This window comes from Bombus affinis, chromosome 7, assembly GCF_024516045.1.
Source record: "Bombus affinis isolate iyBomAffi1 chromosome 7, iyBomAffi1.2, whole genome shotgun sequence".
In the NCBI taxonomy this organism is placed as follows: Eukaryota; Metazoa; Arthropoda; class Insecta; order Hymenoptera; family Apidae; genus Bombus; species Bombus affinis.
This window is the reverse complement of record NC_066350.1, coordinates 9,372,458-9,391,420: the sequence shown is the minus strand read 5'-3', so window position 1 is coordinate 9,391,420 and position 18,963 is coordinate 9,372,458. Positions and strand designations below refer to the sequence as shown.

General features: G+C 39.7%; 1 protein-coding gene across 8 annotated transcripts; it reads left to right on the top strand.

Moving 5' to 3' along the window:
- Positions 1-1,590: 1,590 nt before the first annotated feature.
- On the top strand, positions 1,591-18,943 carry LOC126918551 (uncharacterized). 8 transcript variants are annotated; one of them, XM_050726584.1, is made up of 7 exons: positions 1,591-1,757; positions 3,290-3,404; positions 6,383-6,484; positions 9,374-9,604; positions 11,583-11,792; positions 14,346-14,483; positions 17,843-18,943. In XM_050726584.1, exons 2-7 carry the CDS (start codon positions 3,315-3,317, stop codon positions 17,906-17,908), a joined length of 837 nt encoding a protein of 278 aa, XP_050582541.1. In that variant the 5' UTR covers positions 1,591-1,757; positions 3,290-3,314; the 3' UTR covers positions 17,909-18,943. The 8 variants fall into 8 exon arrangements, with proteins under 8 accessions (XP_050582541.1, XP_050582545.1, XP_050582540.1 ...); XM_050726583.1 differs by having other exon boundaries at positions 1,598-1,764; XM_050726585.1 differs by having other exon boundaries at positions 1,634-1,800.
- The last annotated feature ends 20 nt before the right edge of the window (positions 18,944-18,963 follow it).

Below are 18,963 nucleotides of genomic sequence, written 5' to 3'. Positions count from 1 at the left end.
GAAAAATCAATGTTGACTTTCGTCAAAAATATAATTAACACAAATATAATTTTATATACTTATACATTTTCGTTGTTTGACTTTGATTAGGATTCTCTGTGCATACAACTCTATGTTTAGTATTGTATGTATATATCACAAATTGGTAGTTCTAGGTTTAATCGTTAAAATGATTTCATTCCAATTCTGTGAAACCTGAGATGACTCTAGTCGACCAAACAATCGGGCAATAATCTGGAACGACAGTTTCGCAGTTGCGTACTGCGACACAGATCAACTAAATCTATCTGAAATCTTAATAGGATTTTCACTGGATGCGACATGCAACAAGGTCGGTGAAACAAGAGAATGAAACTGGAAGCGGAGAACTTGCATAGAAAAAGCCATGAATACCAGGTACCGTGATAAATCCGATTTACCTGCGATAATTTCAGTTATACATTCGTTGCCGAATAATTGCTGGAAAGTTTCTTTTGGCAGCGTAATTAAGTGCTACGGAACAATTGCATCGGTGTGCGATTCACACGGGCACAACGATAATATAATAGGACGTGTCTGACCACGCACGGGCCGAATCTACTGAGAATCCTTGAACTAAATTACGGCTGCATTCTTCAATTAAAGCACAACAATCGCATTTAATGTTTTCCTCTATTTTACGTATGCGGATTTAGAAAGTAAACTGTATAAAAATGAAATTAATATTTCGATGTAGAACGAAGTTGAAATTCTTGCCATTTGCGGAATGAATAGTAAATAACTATGACAAAAATTTCTGTGATTCAGATATACTCTCGTGTCGAGTCTTTATATAAGTTTTCGTAAAAGCAGTGCCTAACGCAGAGGGGATGAGACAAAGAAGAACCAGTTTTATAATCAAAGATAAAAATGCAAATAAAAACGGGTCTTTCGATTTTATATATGTATATTTATTTAGGAATAAAAACGAATCTTGTGTTCCTCGTGATATAATTGGTGAATGCTTCCTGTAAAAAGATTCTTCGTTAACCGTAATCGAACCTGAACAATCAATTTCATCGTGAAAATATTTTAAACGCCGATTGTTATAACACTTGCCTCATAATAAAAAGAGATTTAATTGAAGAAATGCTTAGCAAAAATATAACGTAATCTAGACATAATGGATCTTTTGCAAATTCGTTTATCGTTGAAAATTATAATTAACTTCCAGGAACATTCCACTTCCATAACAGAAATTTGCTGAAAAATTTAGAAATTCAAGAATTCAAACACTCAAGAGTTCAAAGGTCTAAAGAATTCAAATTAAGCCCAGAAATTTCGAAATATTCCTAGAGTCAAACGAACGTATATTTTACTAATCACGGACATAAATTCCTATGGTAACGCGTTTACTCATTATCTTCGATGTTATCAATCGCTCTTAGGAATACATTGACGCACAACAACGATCCACTTGATACTTCCGCTCCGCAAATCTTCACGGTCGCATCGAGGATCTTTCATCGGCCGTAGCTACTTACATCTTACATTCTACGGTGATCCCTTCTTCAGAATCGCGCGAGGCAACCAGAAAAGAAAGAGAAACAGAGAGGACGGAGACTGAAGTGTAGCGTGGAGGTGGCGATAGGCCCCTCCTTCTAATAAAAGCCGCTCACTAACCTCCGTTACACAGACAGTTACAGAAAAGCCGAAGAGAGCAGGAGCCACGGAGAGCTCCTTTTGGGTCTCTTTAACAAGCGGACAGTTTAAAAGTTCTACCGTGTCATAACGAATCGGTGTGTGGTGAGTTCCTTCATATGGAACACGTATTTGACCGCGGTATCGTGCATTTTATTTCAGCGTCCGATAATTACGTTAGTCCACGTGACACGAGCTCTGTGTTCAGGAAACTATCGAGTATTTTGCAAATTCTACCGTACAAAAATAGTTAAATTTTCCTTACTCAGTTTGGTTATCCGTCTGAATAAAACGTCCGACTGCTTATTTAACGTTTGCAAAAGAATTTGCAAGATGATAGTTCTCATAGAGTCTCGATAGGTTCCTAGGTGCATAGCATTTTTAATTTCGAGCTTCTTCCTCGAGTTCGAAAAAGGCTGGCGTATACGAAGCGGGCACAAAGAATTATCAGAGTGAAGATTTTCGTGAAGTGGTTCTCATCGGACACAACGAGCTCGAGGAAAAAATCGAAATTCGTAAGACCAGCTACTGAAGGTCCAACCGAAGGAAAATCCGGTTTTTATCGAACTGTGACGCTTGATCATTTCGCGGAACGCACGTGACTTTACACACGTCGGTTCAGCCTATTGACTTTGTCAAATCGACGAAATATTTGGTATCTAGTTAAATTACTTCATTGCAATTTTTATCAATTAAGAAGAAAGTTGTACTACTCTCTATTCCAAACATAGTTGGAGCCTGCTTTCGATTATGCTCGCGAATTATTAATGAAATTTGCTAATATTTGGCCTCGAATGCGCACTGTTGCTCCATCACCATCGGTTGGGACGACAAGTGTACTGAATCTATATTAACTCGATGTGTGGCCAGCATTATATTCCGACTGTTTCGCTATCGTAATTATAGAGTCGTTCGAAGGCAAGTCGAGCAACATGTGCATTTGAACATACAATTAAATTTTATAGAACGAACGAAAACGTGAAAGGTAAACGATGTTACAAAAAGAAAGTCAAATATTCCGATAAGCATTTATTTTTCGATATTTCTTGATAATTACGTCGAAAACAGATGCATATTATCAGTTCACGTTGAAATATTCAAAATTTTATTTTGTTACGATTTGCAACGATTCGATATCGTAAAAACGAATAAAAAGCAATACGTCAATCGCGATGATTCATTTTTATAAAAATGAACGAAACGCTTTAGACCATCTTTCCTCAAGAATCTCGGCGTCGTTTTTGCCAGCGGCATTCTCCACTTTCATTCGGTCGAAAGTGATAGTTTCGAACGTATCCACACTCGAGAAAGGAGAGCCATTGCTCCCCACTCCTGCAACATCGTCGAGACTCCTTCACCTTCTCATCTTTTTCTCCAGGATCCTTTCAAAACGTTTCCGGTCCATCATGCTGGCCGATTATCCAGAAAACAGGCGCAGATATAAGATAATATTTTAAATTCCAGATAAAACAATATTATATTCTTAAACACAAACTGACACGTATTTCACAATGCTCACGTTTCGATAAACAATCAGAGTTATCAAACATTTCCGCGGCGAAATATTTTATAAGAACCAACAAGGAATTTTTTATCCATGAAAATTATATCATACCCTTTTCCTTTGCAGGTATTCAAACTCCCAACCAAACAAAATGAAACTCATCGTTATTTTGGCAACAGCACTGTGCGTGACTCTAGTCGGTTCGAGTCCACTTTCTGATGGAAATCGTTTCCAATCCGAGGTAAGTCGGTTGAAAAACGTACGTACGTTCACCAAATGTCGTCGTAGGCTTCGTTTTCATTTGCCTGCGACAAGGTACGATCATTTCACAGCCATTTCCGCAATCCGGTTCCATCGAAGTCATCGAACGACCTTAGTGCTTCGTTCTTGAACTTTTCAACGCCAAACGTGTATTCCACAAAAAGGAAGAAACTTCCAAACTATATAGATAGCTTCCTCTTTGCTATAGGAAGACGTATTAAATTCTGTTCTCTGATATTCATCTAATTCATCTCAATTTCCTGCATCGTGTTTTGTATATATCGTATTTTTATATTTCGTATATTTAACGCAGAAAAGTATTTTAGAAAATTCTGTCTGATGTCCGAAAGGATTCGCAGCTAATTGTATTCGATTCAAAGATTGCGTAACTAGCGTTACAATCGATTTCTCTGTGTCACTGGGCCGGCTGGACGTCATCCGTCCTTGAGACGATCTTCGTTATCTCGGAAGAACGCTGGAATCGGAGAAAGCGTGACTTCCGTGCGCGAAATTCGCGACAAGCAACGTCCATTTAATCGTCGAGATAACCAACGAAGGAAACGTGCAGTGTCGTTCGTTGCGAAAGTTCTCGCCAGAATTTCGACGTCCGGCTAAATCGCCGGTTGATCGTTGGACCGAGTCGATCGATTCGGTGATCGCAGATGATGTTTCACTTTCGACGGAACCTCTTTCACTCCGATCGAGTGCTACGACCTCGCGCGAATAAAGGCTCGCAAAGAAAACGCGCAACATTCGTGTTTCTAATGTCTCATCCAGGTCACGTGGAATCCTCGGTCTTAAGACGATGTGTTTGATTTCCATTTAACAACGTCGAATCACATTTGCTTGTAACATTAACATGTCTAATGGAGGCACGATTGGCTGTTAGGATTTTAATTTATCCTCGTTGCATTTTAACGACTGCCGAATCGTTAACGTAGTAGTTAATGCAAATAAATGTCATAAATGTCTTCCTTGTTTCCTGCAACGAAGTGTTTTATTGTAACCATTTTTCCGATGAAAACAGGCGTAGACATCTCGATTGAGAAACACGTTTTGTTGGAAACAGAAAATCATAGACTCGCGCGTCATAGTCGAAGGAGATTAAATGATTTTCGTGGAATTGTTTTTTTTTTAGCGTAACGAGTTAGGCATGTGGGCAAGTATCGTTTCACGAGCGATGAAATATACGGTCCAACGAAAAGTCAGAACGTCTGGTCGACTCTCTTCTTCGGTTCGACACTTTCACTGGCCGCGAACACTTCCAGAGTTACACCGGACACTTTCTTCGCTTGATCGGTGCCCAATGGAAAGCGCGCGCGTAAACGTACACGCGCTCACGTGCACGTGTTCTCTCTCTCTCTCTCTCTCTCTATCTATCTATGTATCTATCTCTATGTCTCGTTATATCGTGCTTGATAGTGGTTTCCAAATCTCTTTATTTTCGTATTAGTTGTTTTTTTAGCTTGAAATAATTGTATTGCCAGGTATCGTTATTGTTTGTGGGATTTGTCAATTGTAGTTGAATTACAAAAGTTCCAAATTAAAAAGTGCAGAGGAAAGTCATATTTCCTGTTTTCTATATGGCAGCAATTTTAAAATGCGATATCCTAACAACTAATTACATATTACCAGCATTTGTTTGCGAGATTTTCTTGAAAAATATTTGCATAAAATATTTCTCAAAAGTATCAGTTATCATATTTTAGGTACTAGCTCTTTCTAACTTGTATATTATATTAAACTACAATATTAACATATTAATAATTAATAACTACCAAATAGCATGAAAATCAGGTAATCATCAAAATTGTTCCTGTTATATGTATTTTCTTCGTAATCTTCGGTGAAATGTTCTACGAAGTACAAGGGAAATTGTAACGGACATCTTAAGTCGACTATCGCTAGTTTTGGAGACTTCAACGCGAGAATAAGCGCGATCTCCTATTACGACACTCATTTTAATTTCGCTCAGCTGTTTGCTTCGAACCAAACGGCTATTCAACTTTAGAAAAATTTGCGATTTATTCGGATATCTACAGGAAATTATAAAATGAATTCGTTATTGATGAGGCTATGTCGGAAGCAAAGACTAGTTGCGAATGTGGGCAACACGCAGGGACAAATATCGTAACAGCGAGTCGAACGTGAGCGCGGTATAGGGGAAAGTGAACCATGGTAATCAGGTTGAGCAACTTTTGAGACCGTCCAAGTGTCAGAACGGTTCGATTAATCCGTCGATGACTTTGTCCGGGTTGTTACAAAACCCAACGACATTATTTATAAACGAGTTTACTTTTTCGTCTCACTGTCGATCTATTTAAATGGTCTTGTGCGAACAAGAAGCGCCGTTTACAACTAGGGAGGTCATAAATCATAAAAAGCTTCGTATATCGTAACAGAAAATTGTAGCGACACTAATGCAGTAATACGTAATAATGCGCAATCATGTCGTTAAACGCTGCAATTCTCCTCGAGCGATTGTCGTGCGCAACGTTACAGTTCCACTATTTTCTCTCGCCTAAACTTTACTCAATTCTCCATTCGTGGAACGATCCGCACGCGTTCTCGTTCAATTTTGTAGTTTGTAAATTGTCGTTCCTGAGCAAACGTTGAACGCATCGAACCTAATCCTTGGTTAGAGTTTATGTCTCTCTTATACCATTCGTCGTGGACATTGCGCAACGATATTATCTTAACGCTTTTCGACACTTTTCCGGACTATCTTCCAGACAAGTACTCCGATCAGGTGTTTATATATTTCGCCGGTACTTTCTTATCTCTGTGGATAATACTTTACACGGTTACAGAAGAAACAATTACGCATACAGGAACAATAACTAAAAGGTGGTAATGAAATTCCCGGAGGCAGATGCATGAGAGGAAGAGTAATATACGAAATGAGAATTTCCAGACATTGAAAATACTTTGTAGGGACAACAGGGAAACTTTTTTCAGGCACTGAATCGGCTGGTGATGGCCGAAGCCGACAACGAGGCCGCTCTAAGGAACAAACGGACGATCGGTATCCTGCGAGAACTGTTTCCCGAAGCCTCTCAGGTGAGCAGCTGCTGAATACAACGCAGTCAAATCCTGCAGACGGCCAGGACCGATTTATGTACCAAGTTTCCCCTTCCCTCGTAGACGTTCGGTATTTTTTCTATCGGATTTAATCAATCGAAATAGGACCTTGGACGTCCTATGTTGTTCAAATCGCCGCTTTCTCGCATTAACGGGTAATTGAGAAATTATATCGTCAACGAAAACGTTTCATTAGTAATACCGTGTCGGTTTAAAGTCGAGGAGAAATTGTTCGCAGTGAATCGACATTCCTCCTAAGAAAGTTGCACGTTCGATTCATGATTCACGGAGAGTTTCCTCGTTTCCTGTGCATTCTGTCTATAGATTGCGCAACTACGTGTTCGTTTATTCAATTAACTTCATGAATTAAGATAAGATATCGAATGAAAATTGAAAGTTTCTATCGGAACGAATTCGATCCGCGTACATCCTTCTCAAGCCAAATTTCACCGTGGAAAACACGATCGTTGCAACCGTTTGCTATTTCCACTTTACCACCTTCATCGAACCAGCTACTAGTTCGGCAATATCATTTATCGCCATTTGACACGTTCACTCCCTTCCCGTTGTAACGTTCTCGACTGCACCGAAGGCTGATGACGAATCCTAATATCGAGCTCTGTCAACGAATACTGGAACATTAATTCAACAATAACGTTGCTCAAAAAGCAATTCCATGGACGTACATTTCGACGACGCAAATACGACAATAATAACAGTTGGCCGAACGATTAAAAAGAACCAATGCTCGACGTAAACATTTATAACGAACACGAATTTCAACGAAACGAATTCGATTAAATCGCGCGATAATATTACCATCAGGAGCTACGTTACGACTCTTGCATCACGGACACGAAACGACAGAAAATTTCCTCGTGAATGGGAACGAGCGATATTCGAAAACAAGATTGATAAAAAAGGTCAGCTAAGAGCTGTTATTTTCTAGATGATCGAAAAAAAGGTGAACTCGATTGTCGCGGAAATCATCCGAATACTCGGCCCGACCGTTCTTCGCAGTTTCATTCAGAATAACGGTGACTCGAACTCCGGAAGCTCGTCGAGCGGTGGCTCGACGGCGACCGCTGAGCCGCCCTTCTTCGACGACGAGGAGGACAACGCAGGCAATTCCAAGGTATCGGTATCCTTGCCGACGTTCCCGCCAGACGAGGACACAGACACGGGAGTGCCAGCCACTATGTCGAGCACTAATGCCAGCCAGACAACCGCTATCGATCAGGACGACAGGATGAACGAGGTCGCCCCTTCGGTCGCGTGACTATACAATGGTGGCGAGATCGGTAACACATTGGAGGTCAATGAACCTGAACGAAGAGTAATCGATTGATCCGGCAAGGACGATCACCGCGCAATTAGGACTGCTGCGGGAAACAATAATTTGTCTACCAAGTTTTTCTACTGTCTGCTAACTATAACTCTTTCTCTGTGTGCATTTGCGTGTGTATACCATTCGTATCGTTTTCTATTATTCGCTTGTCTATCTGTTTGCGTTGTGTTTCTCTTCATTCTATCTTCTACTTATTTTTCTTGACATCGTTATTCTTTGATTCTTCATATTCGTCTCGAGGCAAGATACTTTCTTATAAAGAGGGCACTTTTTCTGCTGTTTTCGTTGAACATTAATCGCTACCTTCTGCCTTCATCTTTTTTATCGATCATTGGAAAAGATCAATCAGCATTCGCGTTTATTTACAATTAATTTCCTGATCGTCGCATAACAGCTGTGCTAAATAGAATTAGCTGGAAGAAAACAACGTTCGAGTTAACAATTTATATTCCGCAATGATGGATGATCGATGGTAAATGATTATTAGATTCCCGTTTGTTTTATCATATTGTGTTTAGCTTTTTTGTAGTGTTACGTTGTTATAAATATCATGCAGCGATGTTTTATTATTGGATATTTATTCGTTGTTGCTGCATCGTTGATTGAAATCAGCATAAGAGAATTCAGAGTCGGAGAAAATCTGCAATTCATACGCTAGATAACTTCAAATAGTATAGAAAAACGTGGCATATAAGGCTCTCTTTGGTGATTTTTAATAAATTCAAACTTCTTGTTAAAAGCCGTTGTTCTAATACAATAATCAGAAGTTTGGACTCTATTATATAATTGCTCTACACATATATACTATATTACGCAATTGCTCACGAAAGAAAATTCTAAAGTAAATCGAAGAAACAGTGGTTGCAACCACATTACTTTTCGTTACTTCTCCATTCATATTTTTTATTAATTAATTAGACTATTTTTATTAATGCAGTACACATTTACTAAATGTTTGCATAAATGTCTTATAACCTCTGTACGTAATACACATTTTCACATTGATTTCAAATATTTCCAATATAGTCATGACAATCGTGTCTCATTACGGTGTTAATGAAATCATAAAATGTTCTATAATAATGTATACAATACAGCTTTCTATGTTAAATGACCAAGAAAAACAGTTCTTTCGAAGAGTTTTTTCGTGATCCATTGCATATCTCTCTACGTTGCTTGCAGAGTATAGCCGTCATTCAGTCATCGATCGCTGAACTGATGCGCATCCCGATCACGAGACATCGCGAGATCGCGCGTCATACGCTTCGTTTCCTTCGATTTGAATAAGCCGCGTTTTTTTCTCCCTAAACGCCGGTCGATCGTTAACAAACTTTATTTTACGATACACCAGTGTTCATAAATAATTCACGTTGATTATCCAACGGCTTAAATACACTCTTGCAGTCCTTGACTGTATAATAATTCACGATTTATGTCCATTCGAGTTTCCTTAGCAATCGATCGGCGACTCGTTTTCAAGCATACTCAAGATGGTAGACCGTAAACCTTCTATTTCACAGAATATAAACCCGGAAGCGGAGTACAAGGTAAACGAAGTAGCAGCCGAGTCGCAAAACAACGAGGTTAAAGTACAATTCGCGGATGAACAGGGCAGCAATAATGCAGCACCACCATTGACGCCTCTCGAAGAAGTAGAGACTGAAGATGACGAGAACAGAAACAAAAGGTTCCTCTCTGGTCTGGGCGGCTCCAGTAGCAGCTCTGGCAACTTCGTCTTTGATATAATCAGGGTGAGTTTTCCGTAATAAAGGAAGCGTTTCCTGTTCCACTGCGTCTCTTCAGTATCGAGTGAAAAGTGGAAGTTTACATTCTGTGGATCTTAATTATTGTCATGGATTTTTGTAATGGATTTTTGTAATTCATAGGCGATGTTTAATCGATAAACGTGGCCAAGGATTTTGTCCATTTGATGACACTAAGATTCGAACAGACTAATCTTCTGAAACGATCAAACCATTCGCAGTATAGCATGTGAGAAACTCCGGCAAACTGTCGTATCTTACATGTGGTAATACGTGACATAATTATTATAGTATTAGATCGAGGGCTTTTATGCAAATTTATATTTGTATGGGTACGAGTAAAACGACGGAATCTAAGGAGACTCGCAACATCTATTAAAAAAAGAAAAAAGATCCGACACACACTTTCATTATTTTATACGTATCATTTGCGTGTCTTAAGTACCATTTTTCTGTGAATTTCTGTATAAATGCATACAAATCTGCAGCCTAGGAATTATTAATACTTATTTTCCAGAAGAAGTAGAAAGTACGTATTTCTTGTACCACGTATCAGAAACCTTGAAGATTAAGAAATAATTATTTTCCAAGTCATATTACATTACCTAGTTCACCGCAACAATAATTAAGTCGAATAATTATTGAAATATTCGATGGATAGTACTCTGTCGATTAATCTCGATATTTCCAATCATCGTACAATTTACTGCTCTTATTGAATTGAATTGAATGTATAGTTGGATAAAAAAAAAAAAGGATTTGTATAAGAAAAGGTATAGATTTTTAGATTTAATATTCAAATAAGCAGCGAACAGGCGGACACAGACAAGGGCGCCTACTTTGATACCGGTGAAAGTCCACGACCGAATTGCCCAGCTGTGTCGCTTGGTTACTATTCCAAGGTTCTCGACCTAGGCGCGACATAACCTCGTGGATGATTAGAGACGAGACGAAAACATCCTCGAGGCTCAAGCTTTATAAACGAAAAAAAAAAAAGAAAAGATATACAAGATTTAGCACGTTACAAGAAACGCGCTAGAACAAGAAATCCGCGACCCTATCTTTTGCGTCGCGCTCGAGAGACCAGAACGTTTAATTATAAAATTATTTGGAAATCACGATTGCGTAAACAGCTAATAATTTTGATTTTCAAATCATATTCTTGATTTTTCGTTCCTTCGAAATTCAAATTGAACACGCTTAGAAAACTTGTGATATTTAAAACAAATTTCTGTTTAGTTTCCATTCTCTTAATCGCGTTTGTAAAGATACAAGTAACTGCGTGGAGTTAGCGACTTGAAGTAGCGTTAAAGCTTTCCCTCACCGTCTTTGGCTACTTATCTTATCTCACGTGCGTGATTCTTTGTTACCAAAGGCCACCAATGTTCGCAATCGCTAATGGAGAACTTACGCGATCCTGAGTAATACACGCGGCTGTTTGGAACTAGTCGATAGACCGACCTCCTTTTACGGTATCGAAAAACTACCGTTCGTTTCCTTGAAAGTACAATACGAAATATCGGATTGAAACATTTCACATTTTCTTACAACGTTCTGGGAAATATCTTCCATTATACTATTCTATTCTGATCCTCCACTCTTCACGCGATAAACGATCTGGAGAAAAGCAATCCCCAAGAAACCAATGGACCCGAAACAAAATGACTGAAACGAACTAGAATAAACGCAGAATCGTCGCATTGACCAAAGACAAATACCAAGAAAAATACTCGTCTTGTCAGTCGTTAAAAACAATTCCAGCCGCTTTGCAGGACATCCACTTCATCGACGACCAATACTAATCCACTATCGTGAAGCGGAAGGAGAAAAATCGCTTGTTGTCGATACGACACGCGACAATCATGACCGAAACAAAGAAAAGAACAGAAAAGAATGACTAAATAGACAGGCGTTCTCCCGAGGAGCGGATCAGTAAACGAAAGTTCTCGTCTCTGTTCTCGTTTAGCAAGCGGCCGACGGGGCGGCAAGAGCGGCGGGCACGGTGTACCGCGTGGTGGCAGGTACGCAGAGCCTAGGGCTCGGTTTAAGCGCCTCTCGGGACTTGGGCCCGATTCCCCAAGGTGCCGCCCCTGCTGCCGCTCCAGCTGGTTCCTCGACCACGGCGGGATCCTCGACCAGCGCACCGGCCGCGTCAGGAGCCGGCAATCTACCACCGGTACGCTAATCCTTCCGAGCAGAGCCGAACGGACACTGCCTACTGCACTTCTCTCTGCCTGTCTGTTTGTTGTCTCTCTCTCTCTCTCTCTTTCTCTCTTACTCTTTTTATCTCTCTTCTGAATTTCACTTGTCCACTCGGTGAACGGATACCACAGGTTTCTTAATGACGATTTTCAGTGGTTTCGCTGAATGTTGGCCTATGGGAACCTGGTCGGCTTTCTGTTTGCTCTGGGTTTAACTCACTGTCTGTTTCTCTTTGCTAATGGCGCTTGGTGGATGACACTTTCCTTTCTTTAACACGTTAATTCTCGAGCAAGGTCTTTTATGGTAACTCACCTCTTCAAGATGTATTTCTTTCGAAAAGATGGCTTTCCGTTTGTTATAGAAATATGAATGTTACGATATAAGGATTTTCAACTCGAGGTAATATTAGTTTGCAGTAACAATATTGTTCTGTAGTGCATCAAATATCTAATATTTGCATCTATCTCGCAAGAAGTACTTTGCACGTCTACAAGCAACGAACTGCATATTTAACAGCACCCAATCCTCTGTACATCAAAGCAAAGCATGTAACTATGTTTGATCAGCATGTACTCCTCGCACGTGACTAACGATCACCTGTTACTCGTACCGCGTGTTCTTTTGTTTATCCTTCGTCTTCCGTTTACTTAATTATTCGAACATCGTTCGTGTGGTCTGTCTGTCCTTTCTTCGCTCTTCATTAGCTTGCCTTCCCCGTGTTTCGTCGTGCCTTCTTCGTCGATTTCCCTTAGCCACGATCGTACGTGGATTGTGCACCAGGATATTTAATTCGATGGTCCATCCTGTCGAGGAAGTTCCATCACGCGAATAATTTCAGAAGCCTGGAGCACAATTCGCGCAACGTTCATCGATTTTCTCATAGTCCTAGCGTAGAGTCTTAGATGTAATGCATCATCGTTGTCACTAACCAAAACCCTGTTTACATTCGTCCTGTATTCCCATCTCGAGCGACTGAAAGAATATTTTTCGTATTATTTAAAGATATTTTCAACAATGACATGGAAGATCTGCAATTTAGTTTCCATATACAATGGCTCATGAATGTATTTTTATGTACATGTATATTGCGTGTTTTATATAAAACATTTTGAAATTTCATCAACATTTTAACGAGACACGACTGACATTATCACATTGATAAAATCCGAAACAAATCTGAAAATGTATATAGAAGTTACATTTAGCGCAGATATATATGTTTAGTTAAAGAAAATTAGTAATACGATATAATAAAATAAAATTTCAAAACGTTACACATGTACGTACAAAGATTTCGAAACGTTTAAATATTTTCGTAAGCCATCGCATATATTCGTCCGAAGAATTGTTTCAATGTGACAACTTTCAGTCCTTCGAAACGCCACGTAACACCGATTATCGTCATATCTTCCTACTAACTGTAACCTCCACATTTCTCGATCCTATTCTCCGATTCTGGACAAGTATTCAGTGACCCTGTAAATCCTTCGTTCCGTCACGTCCAACTCATCTTTTATCCAATTGTTCCACCCGACCAACGGTCCCGACGCGACACCGACAACCAGCGATTAAAGACTTTCGGCGAAGCAACTGGCTGATGGACATCCCGGCCGATTTCCTCGGATTCTCAGGGCAGCCATTGATCGATTGCCGATTCTCTCGTTGTTGTGATCTCGTACTCGTTCATTGCACATTCATACGTTGTATATTGTTAGCGTCGTAGCCGTAGCTCGCTCGTTGCTATTGGGACGAACCAAAGGCAACGCGCAGCCAGACGATTCCGTTTCGCGTTGTCCACTAATTTCACTTCTTTTCGTTTCGAATCTCTGATTGAATGAGTACAGGGAAAATGAGATTCTTATACACAGCCGAGTCGTCTGGCCTTGTACACGAATTCTTCTAAATAGTAGTATTGTAAATTGATAGCACGGTGCGTGACGTACGTTTCTTTAACGACCGAGCAGCAAAGTAAGTATGTGCGTCATGCTGTCTGTAATTATCACTGTAACGTCGTATTGTCTTTTTGGGTCCTTGTAAATATGTTTCTAGTTTTGTTGCACCTTTAGGTTGTCCATAATGCGACAGTGTCACGAAACTTTGAAATCTCGAGATTTCCAAGTTATCTCGCGAAAGTATGTTGTCACTTGCAAAAATATAAATAAAAAGATATTCTAAGCGTATGGACACCCTATAACGATATCCGAAACAATGTCACGAGCGGAAGAAGCGCACGTAAGGATCGTAGCAGCAAGATCGATGGATCGTAGCCGCAAGTAGGATTCAGGATGTAAAAGCACCGTAGTATCGGGAGCGCTGAAGCTGGACGTGGACCTGCTACACACCGCAACTATCTCTCTATTTAAAAAATAAAAAAAAAAAAAAATGAATGACAACGATTTACGCGATGATCGATGACAATGAACGATCTACGCAACTTGTCTCTATCATTCACCTTCTCTCGTGCTCTTTCTGAGAAAACCTCTGTTGCGATGGAAATTAGGCTAATACGTGGCTTGATTATTTCCAGCTGGTAACCGGAAGCGAAGGGGACGGTTCGGCTGGAAAGGCCGTAGAGGAGCCACAAGAAGCAATTCCAGGACCCGTTACCAGGTTCTTCGTCATAGTGAACAGAGGAATTTCGAACATCGTACAGGATCTCATTCTTGTGAGTAATCTTCATTGGTATATGATAAAAATGGATTAAGCGGTAAATGGCAAATAGTAAGAAGAAATGTAAAAAATGCAGATATCAATTCATTGCCTTCGTTGGATAAATTTATTATTTATTTATCGATTATGCTTTTGGATTAGCGTTACTTTTCTTGCTTCCAGTTGAAAGGCAAAAATGACGCGATCGTATTTATTAAATGTTTTAGAAATATTAGAATTGATAGATTCATTAAAATCTCAAAATGTTTCTTCAATTTATTGCTTCATTCATCATTTTATTTATCATATATTATTTAAAATGTAAAGTGGGTTTGTAATCGGTTCAATGTAAAGGCACTGAAATAATTTCTATGCCTTATCAATGAAATTATTTCGGAATTCTAAAACCTCCAACAATATCAAAACGCCTAATTAACATCTTGATAATGTATATTAAAAGAAAGTGATCCAAGGAACGGAAACATAAAAGCAATGAAAAGAGAAACGATGAAGAAATAAGAAATTCTATATCATATAGCTTACAATACAACCGGCGATCAAAGGAATGAGAACACTTCAATTTGCAAATTGCTTCAATATCTTCTTCTGATCGTAAAGAAGCGATTTAAAAAGATAGTTTCTCTATAAGCAATTTACCGACATGAATGGAAACTCAGCGACCTGATCGCATTGTGGCAACTGCCGGTCGATCTTTACGACTAGAAATTGATTATGTTTAACGAAGCAGACACGAAGCGAAATGTGCATGTGGAAAGGGGTTGATCGACCGAGGTTAGAACACGTTGGCGAATCAAACGCGTTATAACTTTGCTCGGGATTTTCCGTGTAGTCACCGTGACGGGTTTCCAATAAATTGCCATTAACCTGTTCGGATTTTTCGTAGTCTTTTTTTAAAACCGTTTCGAATTCTGCCTTGTAAATTAACTATCCTCTTGCATCGTTTTATATAACCGATTTGTTTGAAAGTGAAACTACAATATCTTCTCCTATTTGTTAATGTCAACGTACGAATTTCTTCTTTTTTCGAATAAATATAAAGTTAAATCGCTATCATGATAGTAGCATTTAGCCGATACAGACATATTAATAACCACGAGCGATTCTAAATTCAAGAACGACGCACAATTAAAGTTCGCCTAATCTCATTCTCGTTTAATATTCAACCAGCTTTGTTCGCTATTTATTATTTCTAATAAAGCCATATTATTTTATGCGTTAAATTAATTATTAATATATATCAATCTAAAAAGAATCTAAAAAGAACCGCGAGAGAGTAGAATTTTATACTTTCGCAATTTTTTATAAGAGAAATTCTAAATTCGACCTGGACCGATCTTTCGCGCCCAAGATTTTGTCGAAACTCGCGCAAGCGTGACGCGTTGTCGTTCCAGATACAAAACCGGACGATTACGTAAGCATCCCCCGTCCGGATCGATGGAAAGCAAAAATGTAAGCGACTTTCTCTATGAAATAGCTCGTCCATTTGCCGGCTGACTTATGCAAGCAACTGCTACGTAGCTCCTGGCACGCGATATTGCCAGGAGTGCGACTGAACGGCTCCTGCGATCGAGATCTTGGTAGATCCTTCGGCCTCTAACGACCTATCGATGACGCGATTCCTCTATCGATGTGCTCAATTCTCGCGTGCAATTCGTTCCTTAACTTAATTCAGAATATTCGCAATCGTACAATGGTAAGAATACCATTTTAATTAGTAGAAAATAATTAAATAGCTGTTTAATAATATTGTAATAATACCTAGGTAGCTATTTACGTTCATATAGTTGTAAAAGTAATATCATGGTTGAGCAATTTCGCCGAAATCATAAATCAAACAAATCACGATGTTTGTTCAGAGATCAGGCAATGACATACCTAATATCATACGCCACATCATCGAGAATTGACATGGACTGATACCTTGAAGCTCTGGATCCTCTTAGGGCCCTACATTAGCAGCAATAAAACTAAGAATATTAATTACTATTTGGATAAATCGAGAAACGAGGAGACTGATGCAAATATACACTTTTATTTTAATATACAATATAAAACATAGTCGATATCCCGTTTATGTTTAATACTCTGTATTAAAAACTTCTTCCTTCGGTCCTCACCAACTACTCAGGTTCTTATTTCCTCGGATCGCTAACAGTTCGTTTATCCTGACACCTGAAATCGTGTCTACTTTATCTCCGATATCATATCCTATATGATATGTTGCAATTACAATTTGTAACACCGTATTGAGATAAATACACCGATCACCGCGGATACTCGTCGAAGTTCACGCGTTTCACTCTCGCGCGTCGTGAATTCTCAAGGAAAGCGAAACCGATCGACAAAAGAACCACGGGGAAGTAGTTCGTTAGGGGCAGATGATCTCACTTCGAGATCTCTATATTTTATGTACGTTTCGTTGGTTCTCTCACGATATGGTTCCGCAAAAACTATTCCAATTGCGAAAGATCGTTGTCTCCGTGCAATGCTCGAGATGCTCGGCTAATTGATCGGTCTTACTATTACCAAGCGTGAAGAGGAAACGCAACGGACAGTGACTAGATTTTTCTACGCGTTTCGTTTGAAATTCGAGCGGGAAGAAAGCGACCGAAAAAGAGCACGCGTAGGAATTCCTGTGAGAACAAAACCACCGGTCAGTCGCAGCTATATTCCGCGTTTTTCTCGACTCGTTTCGCGTGTAATTGACAGACCACGTCTTTATTATAGCGTAGCGGCGATATAGCGTTCACAATGCGACAAACCGGAGAAAGCAACAGCACGAACAGACGGAAATACAGTGGTGTGGTATCGCCAGTTCGAGCGTTATTAAAGTTAATCGCGTTTATTATGCTCAACCTTCGTCGCGCGTGCAAGCGGGCATCGGCTTGAAAGCGTTCACGGTTCGTACATCGCTCGGAATTTGTCTGCCTGTACTGCAACTTGTTAAATCGGAAATTCCGTTGCAGGCTTCGGTCACGTGGCGGAACAACGAACGAACACATGTTGCACCGTCCGTGTGAATGATCTTCGATCGATGATCGTTTCTTTACTACGTTACGGTGAAACCGTGGTCGTGTGAATAAGAAATGTCGAAAGTACGGTTTAAACGCGCCTGCTCGAAAGCGTTGCGAACATTTGTAAGCGGAAAATCGTAGGATTGTCTTCTACAGAAAGAGAATTGAAGAAAAAGGATTCACGTAAATGATTTAGAAACTCGTATCTTATAGTCTGGACGATTTCTTCTTCTTCTTTCTAATTTATCATGTAACCAATGTCTATATATATGTGTGTGTGTATACGTGTATAGCTGATTACTAAGCAATAAAATCTAACCGAAACTATTTATGTTTTCAGCGCCTGGCAGCGACGAGCGAACGCATCGTCAACTTCAAGGCGAGACTGATCACTTCCGTCATCTAAAGTTGGACGAAACGCGACAGCGAAAGGGTGTCCAAGTATAAGAGAAAAATTCCGATGGTCCTGAAACGCTCGGGAGCCACGTGAGAGCCATTCTCGAGCCGTGATTGTCAAGCTGGAACACGGGTACGACGTTGGCAACGTAACCAGCGTTGCCCCCTTGTCCCCGAGATCCGAAGTCTCTCGTTGATACTACCGAATTGTTCTCGTCAAATTAAATAGCGTAATCGCGCGACTTCGTGTTCATACATCGAACTGTCTCTGTCCTCCGTCTATCTTGCTTCGCTTCTTCCGTCTCCTACTTTCCGTTTTCTGTCTCACATCCTCCAACGCTCTTTTTTTCTCTTTAATACTTTCTCTGTTTATATTATACGCGGTATATTATTCTTCTTACTAGCGATTAGGAAGTTCACGTTACCGAGATTCGCCGCGCTCGAACTTTCGTCGACATGATATATAATTTATACGAATGGAATTCAACATTTTTTTGAGTCGATCATTTTTCTACGTAGCTCCATTTAAAATCTAAAATATTCTATTACTTATAAATATATTTTCTTGTGTAATTTTATAAGAAAAAATAACGTAAGTCCGAGTAGAATCTCATGTGAGCTGTGTATATAGCTATTTCCGAAATACAACTGTGCCAAGCATTGTTTCTTTCTGATCTGATCGATTTACACGTAAAGAAAGTTTCTCCCCGTTCAGCGGCCCGCGTTTCCTTGTCCGTTGCTTCTCCGAGGGCTGCCAACCCGCTGTGGCGATTCCGGTGACCATCCGGTAAACTAAAGGAATTCCATGGCCCCTGTACAAAACTGAGCATAGTTTGAGATTTACTCCACCATTGCCGCATACGAGATAATACGATGCCACTTTCTTCACTCCGATTGGCCTAGAGTAGGCGGGATAAGAAAAAATCATTGTCGAATAATACTCGTAAAAATGTATTTCGATCTTCGAATTGGACGAGTTATCCCTTTTACTGTAAATCGTCCCTGTTGTTTTGTAGTGTAAATAAATAAATATTATTATCGTAAAGCTAGGACATTCTTGAAAAT